At 33.7% G+C, this 23,754-nt stretch overlaps 1 protein-coding gene across 3 annotated transcripts; it reads right to left on the bottom strand.

Moving 5' to 3' along the window:
- Positions 1–345: 345 nt before the first annotated feature.
- CycY (cyclin Y) lies at positions 346–23,754 on the bottom strand. 3 transcript variants are annotated; one of them, XM_069849086.1, is made up of 7 exons: positions 23,666–23,754; positions 22,963–23,405; positions 22,826–22,857; positions 12,670–12,858; positions 7,834–7,967; positions 3,751–3,903; positions 346–2,948 (listed from the first exon to the last, which is right to left on the bottom strand). In XM_069849086.1, the coding sequence occupies exons 2-7, from the start codon at positions 23,174–23,176 to the stop codon at positions 2,660–2,662; spliced, it is 1,011 nt and encodes a 336-aa protein (XP_069705187.1). In that variant the 5' UTR covers positions 23,177–23,405; positions 23,666–23,754; the 3' UTR covers positions 346–2,659. The 3 variants fall into 3 exon arrangements, with proteins under 3 accessions (XP_069705187.1, XP_069705186.1, XP_069705185.1); XM_069849085.1 differs by having other exon boundaries at positions 23,646–23,724; XM_069849084.1 differs by having other exon boundaries at positions 23,488–23,703.

Raw genomic sequence — 23,754 nt, 5'->3', positions numbered from 1 at the left:
TAGTTTCTTGGGAATACCAAATTCAGTAAGAATATTATATAGCATCCCTTTCCTTCCTCTTTTACTATGAATCACGCAACTTGGCCCTACTTGCGTGCACATTCTCCTGTTACACGGAAGCTATCACTGAAAGCTGACGCAACCTATTGTTACCATTTTAATTTATTCTTCACATAATGGTGCACCAAATATTTTCACTGGGGGGGGGGGGGGGTGGGAAGGCATTAAAAATGTGACGATTATGCTATGAAATACGGTAACTACCAGCAGACTGTGTGGATTGTAAGGTTCAGAATGGATGAGTTGGGTGTATCACTATCAAAATGAAAGCTTTATTTTTTAAAATATATTTCTAATGTTCAATTTATTGACTTTATTATTTCGTTATAAAAAGATCAGTTGTAAGATATTCATATTCACTTCATGCAAACAGTAACATTCGTGTTGCAAATACTCTACATGTAGATGAATAGAGCTGTTGCTAGTGTACTGTCCTACAGCCCAGACTGTATGTTGCATACAGATAAGTTAATCTGGATCCGAACAAAAACTAATTTTCAATGGAACAATAAACGTAAGAGAGCCAACGGGCAAGTAATTTTTGGCAACAAAATTATAAGCATAATTTATAATGAACTTTATCTCAAACATTTCAAATCTACTATGAAACAAATGAAGACTGCTAAATAGTCTGGAATACTGCGTGTATTGCTTTCCAAATGCTGCAGCTAGAGTCTTAAAACATACGATACATCCTTCCATTTTATTAAGTTTTTCTCTGAACAAGCTTAGCATGTTTAAAATAACCCTGACTTACCATAATCAAAACACCTGATAGGAATGAAAGCAGCTTACATGCCCCTCGCATGTAAGTGTCACAGCAAATGAATACAGACAGCATATCTGTATTCCATTCAATAAAAGCTACCTTGTAAATTTCCCATCACATTTTACAGGTGGGTCACAAATTACAGAAGTTGTAAATACGAATTTTACATTGGTTTCCGATTTAAAATAATTTTGCATAATGAAAGATTCGGTGGCAGGGAAGTTAATGAATAATTTCAAGGGAAAAATTGTTCCGGGGCCAGGTATCGATCCCGGGACCTCTGGTTGAACGTACCAGCGCTCTGCCAACTGAGCTACCCGGGAACTCTACCAGACACCGTCTCAACTTTTCCCTTTATATCCACACAACTCGCGTGGGCTGACGAAATGCCAGAGACCCACATCGAGTGCACACAAACTCTGTGTGACTTGAAATTGTGGTTTTCTGGTAACGTACACAGTGACGTATATAATATGCAAATCTAATCTTTCAGTAAAGCTTCCTGTAAAGCAGAAAGTTGAGACTGTGTCGGGCAGAGTTCCCGGGTAGCTCAGTTGGCAGAGCACTGGTACGTTCAACCAGAGGTCCCGGGATTGATACCTGGCCCCAGAACAATTTTTTCCCTTGAAATTATTCTAATCTGCTTTACAGGAAGCTTTACCTGAAAGATTAGATTTGCAGGGAAGTTAATGTTCGAAAGCATTTTCCATTCTATTAGAGTGAAGTAGTAGATGACATATATTTCATCAATCAACTGTGATTTGTTTTTCCATTAATTTTTAGCACATCATTCAGAAATACATTTTCTTCTAAATCATTCACACATCTCAAATTTTTTTATAAACAGCATTCAGTTAAAAGCAACCTGCACAAGCCACTAATGTCATATAATTTGTGACTTACCCGTGTGAAAGACTTTTATTCCAATAATAATTACCTTATTGTGTGCAAGTGGTCAAATTGGTTTCACTATGACAATGAAATAAAATATTAGTGTTTGATACGTGCCCTCTCTTCATAAGAGTATGTTAATAAATGCTGTTTTATGCATAAATAATGTATAACTCATCACAGAAAGCAATGGCTGGCATTGTGCTATATATATAATGTATATATCGAATCAAATTATGTAATACAATTTAAGCTGCATAGTGTTTAGAAATAATACTTGGAATTTATTTGCAGCCAAGTATGTACCTACTTCATGCCAACCAACTGTTTGAAGAATTCTGCAGTCTATTAATATGATAGCTTATGATATATCTTATGAATGCTAGACCTTTACATAATATTAAAAGATAAAAATTATATTTGTATTTCTCTGTATAACCAATTATCTTTGGAATCGTGTTAATACACAAATGCTGGAAGAATTAATAGTGAAGCCCACAGTTTGAGAATCAAGGCATTTTTCTGTTACTCTTCTAATGTACCTTATTCTCAAAATTAATGTCCTGCATGTGCAAAATGTACCACCAGTGTTGATACAAACATCTCCACTCCACAACTCTGGTAACATGTCTACGTCATTCTGATAGCTCGTATTTGGTTCCTTCGTTGACATTACTAATATTCAGAAATCGAGGTCAGACAGTGAAGGCCCTCACAGAGATAACATACTAACAAAATCACCATCAAGTTTCGGTGAAAGTCACATTATACACTGAGTTTGACTAAATTACAGTTTCATGGAGAAAGAATGATAGTATTGAGAACTGCTGACATTTGTTGTAATATGCTCACTAGTTCTAAAACTTCATTGTGTTTCCATGGCCTGGCATCTCTCCAGAAGTTTGTAGTTCAATCAAACACTGCCACACACCATAGGGCTCAGGAGAGTATGGCAACACTGCGTCGTGGTCCACCTGTACTCACGTTGTCCAAACTAGACCATTTTTTAAAGCCGTTGCGAAGGGCTTGTTCAGTCACTTTGTCTTCACACACGCGCGACATGGCCTCCAGCTTCTGAGCACGGTCTTTACTGAGAGGTTCTCCGGGAAATGAAAGGTCATTGGCTTCGGCAAGAGTCCTTAAGTCGAAGTAGTATTTGGCATAGACACTGGAGGGAACGTTGATATTGAACTGGAGCATCTCCAGAAACTGACGTTCGAGTTCATTCCTGCAAAAGAAGCAGTAATACAAATTCTCATCTCGCTAGTTACACAAGAATGCATTTGTTGAATACGATTCCATATTCTTGTGGAGCCAAATTAAAGCTTCAAATATTTGACAACTTCTTCTTCACATACAATTTTATCTTTAAGGGGTAACTCAAGGGGTAATCTCCATTTCCCCTCAAAGATAACTGTGATAAACTATAATTATACACAGTAGAATGAAATGAAAAGGAGTCTCTGATTCATGGAGAAACAATAAAACTTCACTTTTCAAAAGTTGAAAGGTGAAATATTGCGATGTTGCAAAGTTTAATGGTGGAATAGGTCCCTGGTTATCTGTCAACCCAGCATGTGATAACTGACTAGCAGATTATCTGATTTTCTCCGTAGAATTAATATAAATATACTGATAAATGTTTCCATTGTATCATATTTCAATGCAACATATTATTAATTTAATATAATGTAGCATAGTGATAGTTCAATTAAGAGTTATCCAGTATATATCCTATGTGGTGTGCAGATGACAATGACTGCATTGTGGCAGGAACTTCAAAATATTATGTTATGAATTTCGTATATGAAGATTATCCATTTCTTATTAATTGCTCACGCCTAATTAATGACGAATTTTATGTATAAATAGAAGCATTGATTAATACTATCACTACTATCATTCACAAATTTGGACTAACACAGTTATTTCAAAATACACTACACACATTCTAGAAAGCTTTAACATGAAGCTTTAGCATTCAGAATTAATTAAGTTCCAATATACAAAAACAAAATGATGATACTTACATATCTTCTACTGTAATATCCTTCAGAATTTGACAATAGTCAACATTCCATACAGCTTGGTCATCCCACACTTTGGATGCTAGTAAAATTGCTCCCAGCACAATTCGTTTCCAATTTGCAGGTGTGATATCTACTTCAGCATATGTAAGAAGCCTGTAAGGGTAGAAAATATAGGAGTGCCGATATTATTTTTATATCTGGGGCCTGTTTCACAATGTTTACAATCTTTGTAAATTGTAAACTTTGCTTGTAAATTGTAAACTTCTGTTTCACAATCTTTGTTTGTAATGTTGAACTTTACAAAGGAAATCAGATCTTTACAAATTAAATTTTGCTCACTTTACAAGTATTCTGTTTCACAATGAAGAGTAATTTCACAAACGTGTAAATTTTACTTGTAAAATTAGCACATTTTCTACAATACCTCTGAGATGTGTAAAGTTTGATATTGCAACAAATTATGAATAAATACAATAAAGAAATACTTATTAAATTAATTTTTGAGTAACTGAATAATATTAAGAATTAAACTAAAGCAGTTTTGATGTTATTAAGGAGTTCTAATGACACAGACGAAGATACTGAATTTAGGCCTAATCAAACGAAGACGTATACGTAAAATTCTCCGGGCAAGAATTATTAATATCACGTTTGTATCATTGTATAAATTTAATGAAAGGTTTCGAATAAGTTCCGCGCTATACTTCAGAACACCGCGTAAATATTTATATACGAAGACTGTATTTAATAAATACTCGCACTTAATAAAGAAGTTCCCTGCACCAAAAATAAATAATTCAATAATGCAATAGCGACATTACTTACGCGGTATTCTGAAGTCGTTTCGAGTCCCGTTTCGCTGGAATCTCTCCTACAAGATATGGGACATCATATCCAACATCCAAAAGAGAAAATTAATGCCCTAGCCCCTAACCTCTAAGCGAGAATTGTATTGTTTTGCATTGAATGCATACTAGCTGTCAGTTCCGTGGGTTAGCAGATAAGCACGGAATTTCTAAGATATCAGTGTGCAAAAGTGCCCTCAGGGTAGTTGATGTTGTTAAAAGAGTTAAATTCGGGGCAGGTTTTTGATTACCAAAATGTTATTTACTATAGCACAGAATTTTTATGCTGCTGATGGGATCACTAGTGTTTGTGAGGTTATGGATGCAACATTAATAAATACTGATGGATCAACACAAAAAATTAACCTGATTTTGTGGTTAGATATCGTAATTATTTTATCAATTGCATATTTGTACGTGGAACAAATCTGTTATTTACTTATTTGACTGAATTTTGTGTTAACTTTGGTTATTTAAGTAATAGGTGTATTGGTATTCTCGACCAATCACAAAAACATGAAACTCCATTGTCGCCAATATATAAAAACCTAAATACTTTTAATTATTTTTAACAATACTTTATATTTTCTATTGGTGAAACATGAATCAGCAAGCTTAGAATAATCTATTTTAGTACAAAATATAAACATATGTATCGATAGTAGTAAAAATACAGTGACTTTAGCTCTGCTCCTTAGCGATTTTTGTAAACTGTCGTTGGCGATCGTGTATAACCAATAATGCGTATTTGTAAATTTCTTTAGCTGATTTTGTAAAGTTCGTCAGACTTTACAAACTAATAAAATAGCATTGTGAAACACAATTTACAAGCATTTGTAATCTTTTACTTGTTATTTGTAAATTGTTAATTTGTAATTTGTAAGGATTGTGAAACGGGCCCCTGGAAGAGAATATTAGAAATTGCATACAAAAATAGGTTATTATAGTTACAACTATGTAAACTCATTCCAGGAAAAGTGGTAGGATTTGAATTGGCCAATTGACAGATATGATGGATGCTGCTATCAGTGGCTCAATCCTATATATTCAGATTGGGGGCAGTAAATCACCTCTTGTCCATTACTACATTTAATAGCATTTTTACCCTCCTCACAACAATGTACTCAGGACTGATCGTGTGAACACCTTCACTGGAGTCAACAAAGTACAATTTTTTCCCTTCAAAATCTATATTACAAAGAATAATTCCCAAACTGACATGTAACTTTTAGCATGCTATAGTTCAGCTGTAGTTTTTATATCTTCAGCCTATGCCCATGCAATTTTTAATGAGAATGGCTCATACGAACTGTACACATTTAGCAACATGTAGATACAAGGAGTAAAATGCTTAATGGAAGGTTAACATACCGTGTGTTCATTTCAAAATTTCACAACTTGAATAATTTTAGATATGCAGGGAACACGATTTTGAGAAAAAACATGTCAATTTAGTTTCGAAGGGAAAGTTCAAAACCACTGCTGTCTGAATTTTCTATTTCACCCTTTTCTCCCCCCTCTTTAATTTCAAATTGCACCCCTATCTTCAGATACATAATTTTAAAAGGAATGATAAACACTATGCAGCTACCAAAATAAAATTAATTCTGTCCATCCATTTTTGAGATACAGCGAGGAACATAATATCATTTAGTGTATTAAAATTTACTTGATATTAGAACATACACAGTGTTCTTTTTCATGGCTGTACGGGTCTAGGAAATATCATGTCAGTAGATTACCACCAGCTTGCCACAGCAATAAATACTGTATGTGCCTCGACCTGTCTTGTTGCTTTAACTTACTACCTGCCTGCTACCGACCGAAAATATCTGCAATGACCGCTGCTTATAATCGAATAAGGAGTATTTATAAACAATACATTTTCTAAATATTCGTGTTGGAAAAGTTACCACCAAAAATTCGCGCTAGTGGTCAACACTTCGAAAACTGAGGTAGTGATAACATAGCACAAAACACGCATGAATTTCACCTGCGAGAGAAATTACACTATTGCATAATACTCTCGTGCAAGTAGCAGAGAGCTGTACATGTCACTCCAGTAGATACTGGATATTAGATATTATGAAGATACTGTGTGTACTAGAAAATAAATCTGTTGTTTGCCTTGCATGACTTAGATTCCTGTACTGTAAATGTCCAGCGTTTCTTTTATCAAGTTTATTTATACATGCTTTAACAACTTTAGGTCATATCACATGTGTACGATCTTTGAGTATTTAATAGCAGGCCGTGAACTATTTTGTAATTCTGTTTCTATTGTCATTTGTTATAAATGGCTTGTATTCATTTTTAACCACTGTGATCATACTGCTGTTATTCATTAAATGATATGTTTCTACTGTCTGTTACTCAGGAGAAGACGAGCAGAAAGAATGTGACCTTCTTGACTATCGCTGTTGAGTATTATAAACATTGCTCAGATAAGCATCCCAGTAGCCAGGTTATTACTCGTACAGGAAACATGAGTAACAGTGCATATAGAAATTAAAACTAAGTTGAACAGAAGGAGACCTAATGTTTCCTCTTACGGCAGTACAAATATTGCACGTGTTGTCTTACATTATCTGTTCACATTCCTTCCTCCTCAGTCTGCTCTCATCTTCTCCTGAGTCACCGACAGTAGCTCTATCTCAGAAATGGATGGACCAAATTAATTTTTTTTTATAGATTGATGAGATTTATCATTCCCTTTAAAATCAATCAATCTTCTTAATGTATCCAGCTGTTTGCTGACAACATATAGTCCAATGTAGTCTATTCAGTTGTTTTTCACGAGAAATGAGAGGTATTTTAATCGGTGTTCATTATAGATGCCTGTTGCTAGTGGCCAGAGTTAGGGTGTAGTTTTCCCTTTAAAATGATGTCTGAAGATAGAATGCAGTTTGAAATTCAAAAGTGGAAGGAGAGTTTGAAGGGATGGAACACAAAATTCAGTCAGCAAACTGAATCTTTCCTCTGCACATATAAAATTATTCAAGGTAGGAAATTTTGAAATGAACACAATATACATTTTGTCTTAGGAATTGGCAATTATACTACACTTCAGATAACTGAAATAGTGAACAGAGGTGCTATGGCATGTATAGCTCAACAACTGAGCATTTAAAAAATGCACTGAAGGAAGGGGAAAACAAATGCTCATCACCATGTTCGGTTTTGTAAAGATACAGAAATATAACAAAAGAAAATGATAACTAATTTGTTTAATATTAACCTTTCCAAGTATACAAGAGTAATAATTGCACATTCTGCTGTTAGTTGGGCTGCATTGAATAATGTCCTCACAAACTTGTAGATCTGGCGATGTTCTGGATTGTGCTTATCATAGTCATCTGCCACACCATCTCTCTGTAACATTCAATTTATTTAATGTAACTAACTAATGTAATGCTGTACTGCATTTATAATGGTCAGGATCCAGATTTTAACGACAGGTAATCCATTATCCGGTATTTTACAGACAGTATAAATTTTAATTATGGTAACTGACTCTATTCTAACTAAACTTTGCACTTTTCAAGTTCTGCAAAATGAAAAGCATTATTTTGTGCTCCATCATAAAATGCAAAAAACTTTGCAAATCGAGACTTTATGTCTCTTCATTTTGTGATGTTTTAACAAGGAGTACTGTACTAATGCTAAGGAATATTGCAAAATTAACTTCTTCATTATTTATTTATTTATTTATTAGCACTTTACCTATTTACAGTCTTTATATATTAATTTTATATTATAATTTTTATATTCATTCTTAAATTCTTTAATGTTATCTTTCTTTTGATGGAGGAGGGGACCTGAAGACTTGCACTGCAGCCTTAAGGTACGGTCACACGTCACTACTTTTGCAGTGCTACTTTTATACTGCAGCTGCAAAAGTTGCGTGTCGTGTTCACACGTAAGCCAAAAGTAGCGCGCTGCACGCTACTTTTCGTGCTGCGCAACCCGAGTGCTGCAAAAGTTGCAACTGGAGGTTGCGAGTCTGTTCACAAGCAAGGCGCTACTTTTGCAGCTGCAGTCATGCTGCAGGTTCCCATCTCCATGTTGACTTCTCAATATAAATTTTGTGGTTATGTTCGCATTATTAAGAAACTCATGCAAAAGCTTCCTTATCTATTATTTGCTTTTCTGTCGTATCTAGTATTCAGAAATTGACATTATTTTTACTATAAAGCTTTTAAAAACGCCTATATACTTAAATGATAACCAACAGTATATTCACCTAATCAATGTTGGCAACCCTCCTGTTTGGAATTACGCTACGGAAAATTTAAAAAATGAATTATATCGTCAGCAATTATGCTCAGACTATGTTGTGTATTTAATAACTGTTACAAATAATTTATTTTCATCACATTTAACATTAAAATATATCCAAACAATAAAAGTATCATTGACACATTTGCGTGGTAACACTGGTTGCAACCGCAGCAAAAGTTTCAACAAAACCGATATCAAAAATGCTGTGGCTGCAACCCTGAGAACCCTGTTCACACGTCGCTACTTTTAAGTTGCGCACAGCATGGAAAAGTAGCGGGCAGCAGGTTCGGCAGCCACTACTTTTTGGGTTGCACCGTTGTTCACACGTCGCAGTACAAGAGTTGCCCAGTTTTTTGTACTGCAGCGCTGCAAAAGTAGCGACGTGTGATCGTACCTTTAGGCTTATTGTGCTTACTACGCCTGTTCTGTGAATGATTTTGTCGCTGAACAGCCATGGTTATGTACGAATACAGCAGGCTACACCATGAATTTAACCCAAACTATGGTAATGATGGCAATGATATTTCAATTAATGATGGCAAAATGAGTCTGAGAACCAACGCCGAAAGTTACCCAGCAATTCTGTTTCAGGTGGTTGAGGGAAAACCTCGGAAAACTGTCCCAAGCAGGATTTGAACCTGGGCCCACTTGTTTTACAGTCAGACATGCTGTTACTATAGTCGCGACGCTGTTATTCCCGGCGTGACTCCTCCTCTTTGCTTACGTCTTAGAAAGTGAAGGCTCTATAAATTCTAGGTAGGTAGTATCATTTGCCATTTTTATTCTCTCGTTGCCGAGCTACCATACGAGGAATCTATTTGCCACATTGTTAAACATTATCATGTCGTAGCTCCTATGATAATAAATCAAACGCACTGTAATTCAGCAAATAATTGAGCAGCAAATAACGTCTTTGTGTGCTTTCTGCGAACTCCAACGAAAGAGCCAAAATGGCGGGCGATTATATTAAGTATTTATCGAGCCTTAAGAAATGAATAACTTCATCAGCAAATCACAAGACGCACACGTTTAAATGTAGCCAACCTGCAACACGATTGGCTGCCGAAAATTAGAGCGACGGGATTGTACATATGCTATTAATAACGAAGTTAATTTATTTTCACATGATACAATTTTTCTATATCCATTTTTAAATTGTTTTATCTTTTCAATAATGGAAGCCATTTAGGCTATTTTAATTATTTTACCAACAATATTGAATGAAATTATGTAAATTATACAGCTTTCTTTTATTAGTAATTCGATATAAATGTGCAATTTTTTAAGATGGGCACCAGCAGCATATTCTATGGTCACCAAATACTGTCATGCAGACTGGGGGATAGTTCCAGAAACATTCATCATCACATACATATTATATGAGTTGCACATGTACACGCAAACAAATGTGTATATTATAAGTTCATACTAATAAAAAAAACTATTACAGGCCCGGTTTTTTCAACCTTTGTTAAAATGCACCTAACATGGCATTAATTAATTGTAAGTTAAAAGTATGAATTTCTGTTAAAAATATTGCGTTTCTTCAACTTTACATTTCACATTTTAACATTCTGTTTGTTAACTCTCTATTAGGACCAGAGATTCTAGAGTTAAACCATAACCTATAACCAAGTACAGGCTCACTTCTGTTTTCTGAACTCTGACAATTGCGATTCTCGCTTGTTTCTGTTGTTTGATTCAGAGAGGATAGGTTTGATTTCTACTTCTTTCCTCGTCTGTATCACAATAGCATTGAGCGGCGTAATGGTATTGCTGTTATGAAATGGAAAACACTGGAACAAAAAGAAATCGTGGGACTAATTTCTCTTCGTTCGAAAGAAACCTTCTGCTGGAAATTATTTCGCAATTAATGAGAATAAACAAACAAATGGATCTAAGTTGAAAGTGAAAAGTGAAGCTTGGCAGGAAATAGCCTATACCTTTGTATGAACTTCTGGTCTGTCAAATCACAGAAGTCAACCCCTCTGTTTATGTATTCATGGCTATCATTTTCTAAATAATCCAGATATATAAGTTCAGCATCTAACGCACCAGCCATATTGGATACTTCTATGCCAACGAGAGTTAAATAATTTAACTGCATGAAATTGGGCAGTTAAATTAACATAGGTTTTAACAGCCTGTTAGTGCTAACAGTAGTTGAAGAAATGCTTCAACTGTTAAGTTTACAGTTAAAATGGAATAACACACTGTTATAATTTAACAAAGGTTGAAGAAACTGGGCCTAGGCTATTTAAAATACTGCAGATTTATGCTGTTACAAGGCCTAAGTACATTAATTTGATTACAAGTGAAATTTTACTAACACTAAAATAAAAGATCATCATCATCATTGGCGCTACAGCCCTTGGTGGGCCTGGGCCTCCCTTAGTAATTGTCGCCATCCGTCTCTATCTTGTGTAGCCGCCTTCCAATTCTTGCACCCCAACTTTCTGGCATCCTCTTCCACTCCATCAATCCATCGCAAGTGCGGTCGACCTCGTCTTCTCTGACCTCCCGGATTTGTTATTACAATTTTTTTGCAAGGTTCACTTGGGTCCATGCGTATTACATGTCCTGCCCACCTCAATCTGCTAGTTTTAACTGTATTGATTATATTTGGCTCTCCTAGAAGTCTATATAATTCATAGTTGCATCTCCTCCTCCAGAGACCTTCCTCAAATGTTGGGCCATAGATCCTTCGCAGAATCTTTCTTTCGAAAATCTCCAGTCTTTTTTCATCATTTTTGGAGATGGACCACGTTTCTGCCGCATATGTCAAAACTGGTCTCACTAATGTTTTGTAAAGAATAACTTTTACTTTCCTGGATAGAGCATGCGAACTAAAGTGATATTTCAAGCCGAAATATGCTCTGTTTGCTTTCATTAATCGATTAGAGATTTCTTTGGACATGTTATTATCGCTAGTGACCACTGATCCTAAATATGTAAAGTTGTCAACTTTCTCAAAATTATAATCTGATATCTGCAGGCTGTCTATTTTGTCAACTATCTTTCCATTATCTGCCAACATATATTTTGTTTTCCTCTCGTTGATGATGAGGCCTATTTCTTTTCCAGCCTGTTCCAAGGAAAGGAACACTTCCTTTACATATTTCATGGATCTGCCAATAATGACAATGTCATCCGCAAATGCCAATATTTGTGTGGATTTATAAAAAAATGTTGCTCCGTGTTTGCACTTCAGACTTCCTGACGACACTTTCCAATGCAATATTGAATAGGAGGCATGCTAATGCATCTCCTTGACGAACTCCATTGTGTATTTGGAATGGTTTCGATGTTAGGTTCTGTATTTTAACTTGGTTGTATGTGTTACTCATTAAAATAAAAGATAGGTCTATTAAACAAACTATGCACAAATAATTTATTTAAAAATTTTATATGAGAAACTGTAACTACCCGGTAGTGACTTTTTTGTTCGTGTAATGCTACTTTTAGAGAAATCACCTCATGCTAATGGGCACAAAACAAGCATGTGGAAAGATAAAGATCTTAAATTTGACAGCAAGGTAGTGTTGCTATGTAAACACAAAGTGGAAGCAAAGATTAACTCTGCATATATTTTGAAACCAGCTGCTCAGCAAATGTCAATGAGGGCATAAAACATAAGACTGATTGACATGAAAATAAACTCACCGTTGTGTAACTAACTTCGTAAATAAAAGTAATATTTTTGACAAATTTTTTTGAGTAAGTTTTCAATACAATAAAGCTACGTTTTGCTAACATATACACGTATTTTATTTTATGTCCATGCAACACTTACTGTTAATGGATGAAGTTTCTCATCAAAAATATCCAACTGTCGATGTGAAGTTCGATTTTTTATGTGATAGTAGATAGCAAGTGCCACACATTTGACAGTGTTCTTCAAATTCGGTTGTGAAACAGTACTATCATCCAGGTAGATAGTTGAACATGAACTACTCTTCTTCAGTGGGCGCACGTCTACAAGCTGAAATAAACAGTGCAGTGTGAATCATACATTCTCCTACAATACTAATTTTTTCCAGAAACTAAGCAATTATTTGTATAGAAAGTATACAGCACTCCTTTCAAACCAAAGAATTTATCTGACTACAGCTATTTTCAATATGCATTGTTATTTTAAGTTATTCTTTTTTAACATAACGTGCATTCTCTCTATGTAAATCTGTTAAATACTGGTTATGAACAAATAACATACAGGGTGTTCCGAAACTATTCGTTCAAAATAATACAGGAGGCAGAGAACATCAAAACAAATATATTTTGTAATGGTACATATGGTCCCTGAAGGCAATTTCTGATCCTAGGGACGATTTACACAGAAGGTAGTTTAGCATGCTAATTACATCAGCGGCATTCACAGGAACTGCTCGAATGCGCGACCATTAGCCTGTATACACGCAGTACATCGTCGGACCATTGATTGTCATGTCCGCTCGAAGACACCTGGCATGTCCGCAATGGCATCAGCAGTGACAGTAATTCTAGCGACGAGGTCTTCTTCTGTTTCCACAACGGTTTCATACACCAGCTGCTTCATTTGCCCCCAGAGGAAGAAATCCAGACTCGTGAGGTCAGGTGACCTGGGTGGCCAGGCCACGGGGCCACCTCGGCCAATCCATCGATTCCCAAAGGTGGCTAACATAATGTTCCATAACATTACAAGTTGACTTCAGACACCATATATTCCTTATCGAAATATATTAGTTTTCATGTTCTCTACCTTCTGTATTAATTTGAACGAATAGTTTCGGAACACCCTGTATATCATCTGTAATTCGAAGTTTCACTTCACAATTTTGATGTTAAAATTGAATTTCTACTTCTTATTCTTCTGGTCATTTATGAGGAATGATTATGCATAAAATATAGCTACGAGGTATGACAGAGGAGTGGGGAGGACTGCTTCTATAACTCAGAAGTGGAAGGTGACGAGGAAGTGCATATGAGTGCAGAGCCATGAAACATATCCCAACTTGTCTTTGCTGAAATGAAATGTTGTTTGTAACCAAATTTATGGGACACATGTGAATTCAGTGACTTTCTACGTCTATTTATTATCTAGACAGAGTTCCATGTGTTGATATATGACTACAGAATATTATAATATATAAATTTAAGTCGTTTGGAAAATTTAAATTGTCTAAAACAGTTACAAACAATAGAAATAACAAAAATTGCAGTAATCACTTGCTACTTTTCCAACTTTTCCATTTTTGAACTTGTTAAAAGTTTATCTTGTTTTTGTATTGTCAAAATACTTTATTCTTGTAGTTTGTACTGATTGAATGATGTGATTTAGAAACACTTTTTCTTCTTTCTTTCATTTTGTTGTATAACAGAATATTTGGTCACTTTGCTTTAAGTAGTAGTTTTGTCGGTCCTGATCTCACAATCCCAATATAACTCATGCACACATTCTCTCCCTCTCTCTTTAATAATAATTTTCACTTCCTTGCAAGACGATTATGGATGATGATTTCTGTTATATTTATTTTATTATGCTGATGGTTAATATAGAATTTCAAAGTTTTAGGCCATGTATAATTAGCCTACAATCTCTTGATATTTATTTTCGATTTACTTTCATGTACCAGTATTATAGTATTTCAGAAGTGACAACTGTTACGGATTTTTTGTCATTATTGTGGATACCCTCACGGCAATATGGTTTAAAGAAAAAATTATTACGGAAAAACAATTTTAACACGGAAAAAAATGTATAGAGACTCCAAAAAGGGAGAGAAAGAAATGTGTAAAAAATTTCTAGTTGTGACTGTATTTCTTAAAAATGCGGAAGTTGTAGATAATTCACACAGAAAAAAGTGGTTCATATTAATCTCTTGAATATTTTATTCAAAGATTCCAAAATTTCGTTAATGAAGGTGAATATGACAGACTTATCAATACTTTTTCTGAATACATTATAAATGGATCTAGAATATGTTCAAATATAGCCAAAATTGCAAATTCAGAAATGAAAGTGCATATATAAAACATTAAGTTGTGTTTGCAGTATTGAGTGTGTCTTACAGTGACTCTCCAATGGAAAGAGTCTTGACAGAATTCAGACCTACATTACACTCATGAACACTTCTCATCCAGAAATTTTAGACATTACAAAGAAACACATATTTCAATAAGAATTTTTCTGAGATGCAAAAATGTCATAATGTCTTTTTTTTTTTTAGCAGAAAAAGTGACAGGTAACATGTAATGATGTGCTTTGCGATTGAGACTTTGCCAGAAAAGGGGGGTGAGCACTCACATGCGCATATGAGATTACTGATAACTCACTTAGAAGGTTGGCACCTCTGTTATTATAAGTTTTAAAATTATTTTCTTATTTTTTATTTTTTAACAAGTCTACTTGCTGATATATTATTATTATTATTATTATTATTATTATTATTATTATTATTTATTTTTACACAACTTTAAGCAGGAGAAATAAGTGTAACTGGAATGAAGAGCATTCTTACCATTACAATAATTAAGATGATTATGATGCCGCTAGACAAGTGTTTTGTGTACATGATTAGAGCAATGCCTAATATTTTGTCAAATCTGATGCTTAAAAAAGACAAAAAGATGTTCATTGAAGCTTTGTGTAATGATAATAAAATTAGTGTGATGGCAGTCTATAGGTTCTCTATTTGAGTACCGGTAGCTTATCAATTCCTCCTTTATTATATTTCTATCAGATTATTATTATTATCATTATTATTATTATTATTATTATTATTATTATTATTATTGTTTCTTTACAATTCACTCAATCATCCAAAGTCCATATTCTCACTGTGCACGATCTCACATTCTAAAACTGCAACTTCCAATTTATTTATTTATTTACAGTATTTATTTCATCAATCTTTGTTCACGTCATGGCGGATTAGATGTGTTCCAGTTCTTAATCTGCCATCACTCTCTATATAATACATATTGGACCTATAAATACCTTCTATTCGCAATAATAATAATAATAATAATAATAATAATAATAATAACAATAACAAACTAATAATAAGTATAGCGCTTGAATTCAAAACTCTTACTTTAACTTTTTCATTTCTATACTCAGTCTCTTAAAAATTATTCTGTTGGCTTCATTGACTACTTTTTCGTAGTTTCCTATCATGTCCGACTACTCAACATTTATCATTCCATATCCATTAGAGCTTTGACTTTCTCTTCCCATCTAATTTTAATTCTAAAAAGAAATTTTCCTAATTTATGCAGATTGCTGGCGTTTAGGGGACCATTAATTTTTTTTATAAGCTACTATAGTGTTTAACTTCCAATTTGACATTTCAATTTTTCATAACTGAGCTTCTTCATGACTTAACTCCGCAAATTGTTAAGCTGTAGAAAGCATTGTCTCATGCACGAAATTAAGTTTCTAAGGTGATTTATTTAGAACAAAAGTCTCATAATATGGAGCTCTGAAGCAAATACAGTATAACAAAAGCAGTGCTTGCGCTAGTACATTTACATTATGTAACATATGGCTTGCTGTTGTGTACATATTCCTAACATTTGTGTACCTAGTTGGGAGTGATAAGTGGAATTCTTCCTTTGTTCGTGGAACTTCATTCACAATTCTTCAGACTGTTTCTGTTGAATATTTACATCTGGAAACTGGCGCATGAATCTTATCTCGTGTTTTTGCTGTTTATCAAATAGTAAATAAACACTCTGTTTTCAACATTTAAAACTCGTATTTTTATATGCCCTGGATCAATTTTCTGATTCCATTCTGCCAAGAAGAGACAGAACTTAAGGGCAGTGAAAATGGAGCAACACGAAAACAGAAACTATACAATTATACTAAACTTCCCCCTGCACTAAAAGAAATATATTGGACAGTAGTTCATATTGACAGAATAATAATTTCCTACATTCTACGTTATATTATGTGAAGTATTGAGGATATTAGAAGTGAATTTTCAATCAATTTTCTTTGTCGAGTTTGCCCCTAATATCCACAGCTATTAGTGACGAACTTGCAATCAAGACTTTTTATAGAGTTCGTCCTTAATATTCACAGTGCCTCATAAATAATCAGTGTAAATTTGGTACTTATTTAAAAAGGAGCATAAAAGTATTTTGAAGATGTTACCATTTTGTTTAACTGCGTGAAGATTGGTGAAAATGCAATCATCTATGTGCAATACAATATAATTAGTTTTTGAACATATCTTTTGATAATCAAATGTTTAATCACAATGATTATTGGACAATGTTCATTAAATATGTCTTACAATATAGCACTCTACAAGGAAGAAAAAAAAAAAAATATTGCCCATTATTTTAATTACTTCAAATAAGTGAAAAACTCAATCACGATTCACATTACACACCTATTAATCATGAACAAAAAAAAAAAACCTGTTACCCATTATGTATGTATGTATTTATTCACACTGCAATGGGTATATACCCGGTGGCAGTGGTAACTAATTACACTCAATAAAGACAATAATAAACACAATTAATAAAAAATACAATTAATAATAATAATAATAACAGGTAATATCCTAAATTAAATGAAGCACAATCACTTAAAATAACATTTAAAATAAATCTAATTTGTATCTTAAACCTAAGTTCGAACTAAAACCCACGAGTATGATATGTTCATATCTGCACAAGTACCTTTCAACATTACTCTCATTTCGCTGTCAACTCACTCACTGCACTGGAACTACGACACATTTCACTGATTCTATCCTGATTTCACTAACACTTCAATAACATTTCACTGTTCAAATACTTTGCACTGCCACTATAAACTATAAAGCTTCACTGACAGGAATACGTTTCACTTACACTACACACTTCACTGACACATCATAATTCTTCACTGATAGAACACTTCAATAACAAAATATCAATTACACCCTTTAAATACTGTGTATAATTATCGTCTATTAGTAAAGTCCTTAAGCCTATTTTTAAATACATTTTTGGTTGTTGGTAAAGCCTTTAGTATGTCTGCAGGTAAAGCATTCCAGTCCCTGATAGTACGAATGAGAAAAGAAAACTTTCCAGTGTCCGTCCTCTGTCTTCTTTCCCTCACTAGTTACCTGAAGGAGTCTCCATACTTCTTGTTTCATCTCGCAAAGACTATTATTTGCATGTTCAATGTTTTATAAAGATGGCCTTTTGTTGTAAAAAGTCAAGAGGAAAATAGTGCACACAGGCAAGTCTAGGATTGCCATTCATTAAATAGTTAGGCTTAAGAAAGGATATTTTGTGTAGAAAAAGACAAACAACTTTTGTCACAAAATGACATTTCTTTTAATGACCAATATTTACAATAAACAAGCATGATTTACGATATTAATTTCATAATTGAAAATAGTCAAAGTATAATAGGCCCATATTTTTCTAATTTTCTTTTTTATGTCTTTTTGAGGTAGCCCCTTTGATTGAAAGTTCTAAGTCAATTATCCAACACTGTATTTACAGAACTCTTCGCACAAACATTTTTTTTCAAATTATATTTAATTTACTGTATGTATATGTTTTGATCGAATGGAAAAGATAATTACATTTGTTCAGTGTGCATTAAACAATGAAAATAACTGTTCAACACCCTGCATTATGATTTGAAATCATAAAAAAGAATTCACAAATTTTCAGCAGTTAACTACTGAGTTCAGGGTTTGAGTTTTTTCTTAAAAAAAATACTTCACTCTGTCAGGCCTTGCCTCCTCACTTTCCACGTTGAAAACACGTACTGAGATACAGAACATTGATCAACAAGTTTTTGGTCTATCCACGTTTTTCTTAACAAATAATTACCTAACAAAATACCCAACAATGATCAAAATGAGGGAGGAAGCAATTGTTTTGTATAGAAGAGTGTAGATTGGACTTTTTCCACTGCCGGTGATAAAAAAAAAACGTTCTTCATATTCAGACCAGTTAAACAGATTAGCTGAGTGTAATGTTCTCAGTGAGTATAAACCCTTTTCACCCCATTTTTTGCCCACATGAAGACAAAGATTAGATACAATCTTTGAAACATGGCGATTTCCTTTTTTATCAGCAGCAATGGAAAAAGTTGAATCTACTGTACATCTCTTCCAAATGCCTTATAGATGACTACACAAAAATTCTTCTATTGGTTTTACCATTCTTGTATGCTAAAAATAATTCTTTTACTAATCAGTGGCGAATTCTCGAAAACTGTCACATTCCTTTTGTAACTCTTTTTCTACTAGAGTTTTAGTTAATTCTCTATCTTTATGGGAAGAAACTTCCTATGAATTGTTAACTAGAAAGTTCAGTAAACTAGCTTAGTTTTAAAAATAACAATCTTTTCTCTCCTTCCATTCTGATAACAATAAAATTAACTGCCCACTGTTGATACCGACTTCTGCCATAATCATAATAGACCTATTCTTTATAAAGGGATTGGGACCCTGTAATATGCTCAAAATTTCAATTTTTGTTTTTTATTGATTTACACAATTGTTTACATGCATCTGAAGTCTGACTAGTGTCATATGTAGCTAGTCGGCAATGTATGCAATGGAGGGGGAAAGGAACTGGCCACCCTACTCCATTATCTCCTGGCCTAGTTGCCTCATAAGTGGTGCCTTCTTGGTATCACTTGTGAGGTTCAGACCTGTCTTCAGACAGTTGACTAAACAACAAATCTCTGAAAAATCCTCTTTCCAACGGTGTATCATTTATGCACATTATTAGTACTGTATCGAAATATATTTTTAAAATTTTTATCTAAGATGAGGATTATGCAGCTGGGCTGTTCTGATAACTTTGGTAGCCATTTTCCGTAAGTTTGTATTTTTCTTTATACAGTGTACCATATCTCAGCTTCTAGTAGGCCTAGTTAGATTTATTTAAAATTTTCTGTGTATTTAGTTGATATTGTAGCTTAAATTGACACAGTGGTTTTTAAAAAGAATGGTTTTAAAGCAGTTTTCTTGAAAAATATAGCAAAAAGTGAGGTAAAAATTTACATATTCAGAAAAAAATTCATAAATTTATATAAACCCATCAGATTACTTATACGAGTGTCAGAAATATGCTGTAAAAGTTTCGTTGTTCTACTCCAAACAATTTTAGGGAAAAGGTACAGTAAATATCATCAATTTAACATCCCCTTAGCCAGACATTCCTTTATTTTTAATATTGCTGCCAAACAGAGGTCAAGTTACAATGAAGAACCTGTAGGCCTATGGCAAAAACTGGACATCTGGTAACCCTAAGTCACCTTCTTGAGCTATTTATTATGACTTCAAAGAATTTTTACTCTAAACATGTGTTTTTTATACATAATGTAGGTCCACGTAGTTCTTAGATGAATTGATACAAAAATAACAATAGCTCAAGAAAATATGTCTTCAATATAACGATTCTGAAACACATGTGAGAAGTTTAGAAATTGATTTTGCATCACCTACATTTCATATTGTAACTGTGCCTCCAAAATCAGTTATGTGTTTTTAAAAAGATTTTGCAGGAGAAAGGAAAAAAGAATTGTCAATTTTAGTTCCCTTGATAATTCAAAGCTACTTTCGGTATAGGTACTTTCGTCATTTATCATAATGATTGAAATTATACCGAAAGTAGTTTTGAAAATCAAGGAACTTAAAAGTGAAAGATGATTTTTTTCTTTCTCCTGCAAAATCTTTTTAAAAACACATACGATAGCAGATTTTGGAGGCACAGTGACGATATATATAATTATTGTAAAGTTAAAAAGAGACATGACCTCATTTTGCCTTTCTGAGTTAGTTTGTTTACGATTATTAGAACTTACTTCTCTGGTCTGTACGTAATAATTAAGCCATTTCCAGTCTTACAAAGTAATAGAGCACTCATTACTAGAGCTTCATGAGTAGTGGTATTTATATAATACCGATAGGTCTATATTTTGCATCCATTTCTTATGATTGAAAGATAACATACATGGCCAGGAATCATTAAAACTCCCCATTCACGCAGTTTTGCAAAGCAAGTGTTTACTGTGACAAGTCTATTTCTTTGAAATTAAGAAGAATGACATTTATTGCATGCATAAATTACAAATTTTAGACATTCGGAAAGTTACATAACATCTTCGTTTTTGATTGTGTTTTATTTTTATTCTTCTTTTCTCTTTATTAGTGTGTCTACAACCTTATTTTCTTAACTCCACAATGAACTACTACCCAATACAAAATAATTTTACGAAAATTTGTTAAATTAGTCTTTAATCAGTTGATTGATTACTAAGGTCAATAACATGCACAATAAAATTAGAATTACTTCACACTGACAGATAAAGTACAACACAGCAAGCATGCTTCATATATGTTTTATATAGCCTAAAATCCAGTTAGTGGACTATTGATAAAAATATTCAGCAATGATAGTGACACCATGTTTCAGGAAATTAACCATGATAATTATTTCCACATACAAAAAAATTAGGCCTAATACTGTAAATATCCCAGGCAGAATCTGCATTAGAATTATTGATAAAGTACAAGACAGCTACCAAAGGAAAGCAAATTTTCAGTGGAAAATGGCTGAATTGAATGCTATTTGTATAAACGTATTAAGGTCCAGAGGAATTTTTCGAAGGGCTGTAGGATGTATTCATGTGTTAGCAATGCTGCAACGTACAACTGAATGTATTTTAAGTCATTAGTTGCAAACATGGAGTGCTCATCTCACTACATCTCGCCAAAATATTGTAAAAAATTGCACAAAATTGTACAAATTGTAGAAAATTACTAAATTGTAAAACTGTAAAAATTTATAAGAATTGTAATTGCAATATTGTAAAATTTTGACTTGTTCCACATCTTAAAGCTTCATTGCTCATGTAAGATCTATGGAATAAAATAAATGAATGAATGTAGTGGCTTTCGGTCCCAAATTGGCGTCGCCCTCCAATTTTTCTTTTGTTGTCGGTATGTATAATTCGACTAGAAGCAAAGTAAGTAAATAAATCATGTCTACCTTTAGTAACGCTCTTGTACAGAAATAATTAAGCTTAGAATAAAATGGATTCTACCATTATTTTGATATCAGTTTCAGGGTTGACGTGGTGAATAATGTTTTGTCTAAGGTAACATAACTGCCAAAAACTATATATCAGCTCCATTATTGAATTTTAAAGCAATTACATTTATTTCTGAATTAGGGAACATAAATTAGGCCTTTCATTAACGAATCATACGCAGAGAGCAATCAGTAAATTAATTGTAAAACGAAATTTAGACAACCAGTAATCTGAAATGTACAGGTCTATGTAGAAACAATGCATTCTATAAAGTAAGTCAAGAGAAATTTAAGCGAGAAAAAGACTCTTAAGCTCCTGGCCATGTATGGAATCTGGGTGATGGGATATTTAGCCTATATGTACTGCAGTAAAACTTTGTCCATATTAATTCATACTAGGCCTACAACAGCCTTAAGTCTGCAATGTTTTTAACAGTTTAATTTTTGGGGTGCTTTGGAAAAATCTTATCTTCACGTTTCTCCCGCACTGAATGTTTAAAGCATTTTTTATGCAATCCAGTCACCGAAAGCTTATAGGAATGCTATTTTTCTAGCATTCCTTTCACAGTAGAAAGTAGCTTACATGCAATGTAGCGACGTCATGCTTCCCAATAATGAAGAAGGCTATAAAAACTTTTCAGTCTATTTTTAACAAATTAGGCCTAAGGTATTATATTCACTGAATAGGCTAATCATTTTTGTACCGTAGGCCTATTATGCAGAAAATGTTTCTCATAAGATTAACAGCCTAATATAGGATACTTTACATACACCATTGTTGCGACAAAACTGAAACCTATTCTTCAAAATAAAATAGGAGATGGCTATTATACTGAATAGATGTGTGAACTACTTTTGTCAAAACTGTGTTTATAGCGTACACTTGGCCTAATTAAAAAAATACATACGTGATTCTGGCTTCTCTTCCTCACCAGTCCATCTGGAAGATAATAGAAATATACCAAATAAGAATTCTTTTTTGAAAATGCTGATAAGCAACATCGTACAGTACACGATTAATGTAATTAAAGTAACACAGACTTACTTTCTAACGACACTTTTGATCTTTCCATGAAGATGGTCCCAGCTTTTGGGTGCAGAGATGGATCCGCATCCCAATCTTCTGGTTCTCTTTCACTTATATGTTGTATATTACCGATACTTTCTTGTTCTTTAGGTATATATTCTTCAAAGTGGGGCAAGTCTTTTCGTCCAGGTGGAGGACTTGAATGTGCACAACAGCTATTTTTGTTACCCATTATTGTTGCTAAGTTGGTCCCAGAATTATATTATAATCTTATACATGTAGGGTCTCCATCTTATAAATACTATTTTAAATTATGGTAAGAAATTCTTCATTACACACTTGGCTATGTCATAGAATATGTTTGGCTCAATTGTATGGACGGACACTCTGGCACTCAGAAACAGCACAGCCATGCATGCTGCTATCCAAAACATTTTTTTTATAATATATTTCTAAATTTCCTGAAAGGTAAGAGAATATGACAGTTCACAAGACACTTGACTGAAGAAAGATAATAGCCTACGCCTACTCTATTAATATTACCACTGTTTGACCTGCCGGCAGGACAATCCACATTGCTGAAAATATTCGTAACAATAGGCATACAGCTGCTTAATGATAAAAACAATGCTACGAATTAGAATTCCATATTCGTGAACATAAAATGCAAAGTTGAAACAACAGCACTAAATATAGGCCACCTGATAATATGTAAACAGACAATTCTGCAATTTGATTTACACTCCATGACCAGCCATTACCGAACCCTTTGCAATTCGCTTATTGGATGGGTGCACAAATATATTTAAT

Source organism: Periplaneta americana, chromosome 16, assembly GCF_040183065.1.
Source record: "Periplaneta americana isolate PAMFEO1 chromosome 16, P.americana_PAMFEO1_priV1, whole genome shotgun sequence".
NCBI lineage: Eukaryota > Metazoa > Arthropoda > Insecta > Blattodea > Blattidae > Periplaneta > Periplaneta americana.
Note: the sequence above shows the minus strand (reverse complement) of the source record. Positions and strands in the feature narration are given on the sequence as shown.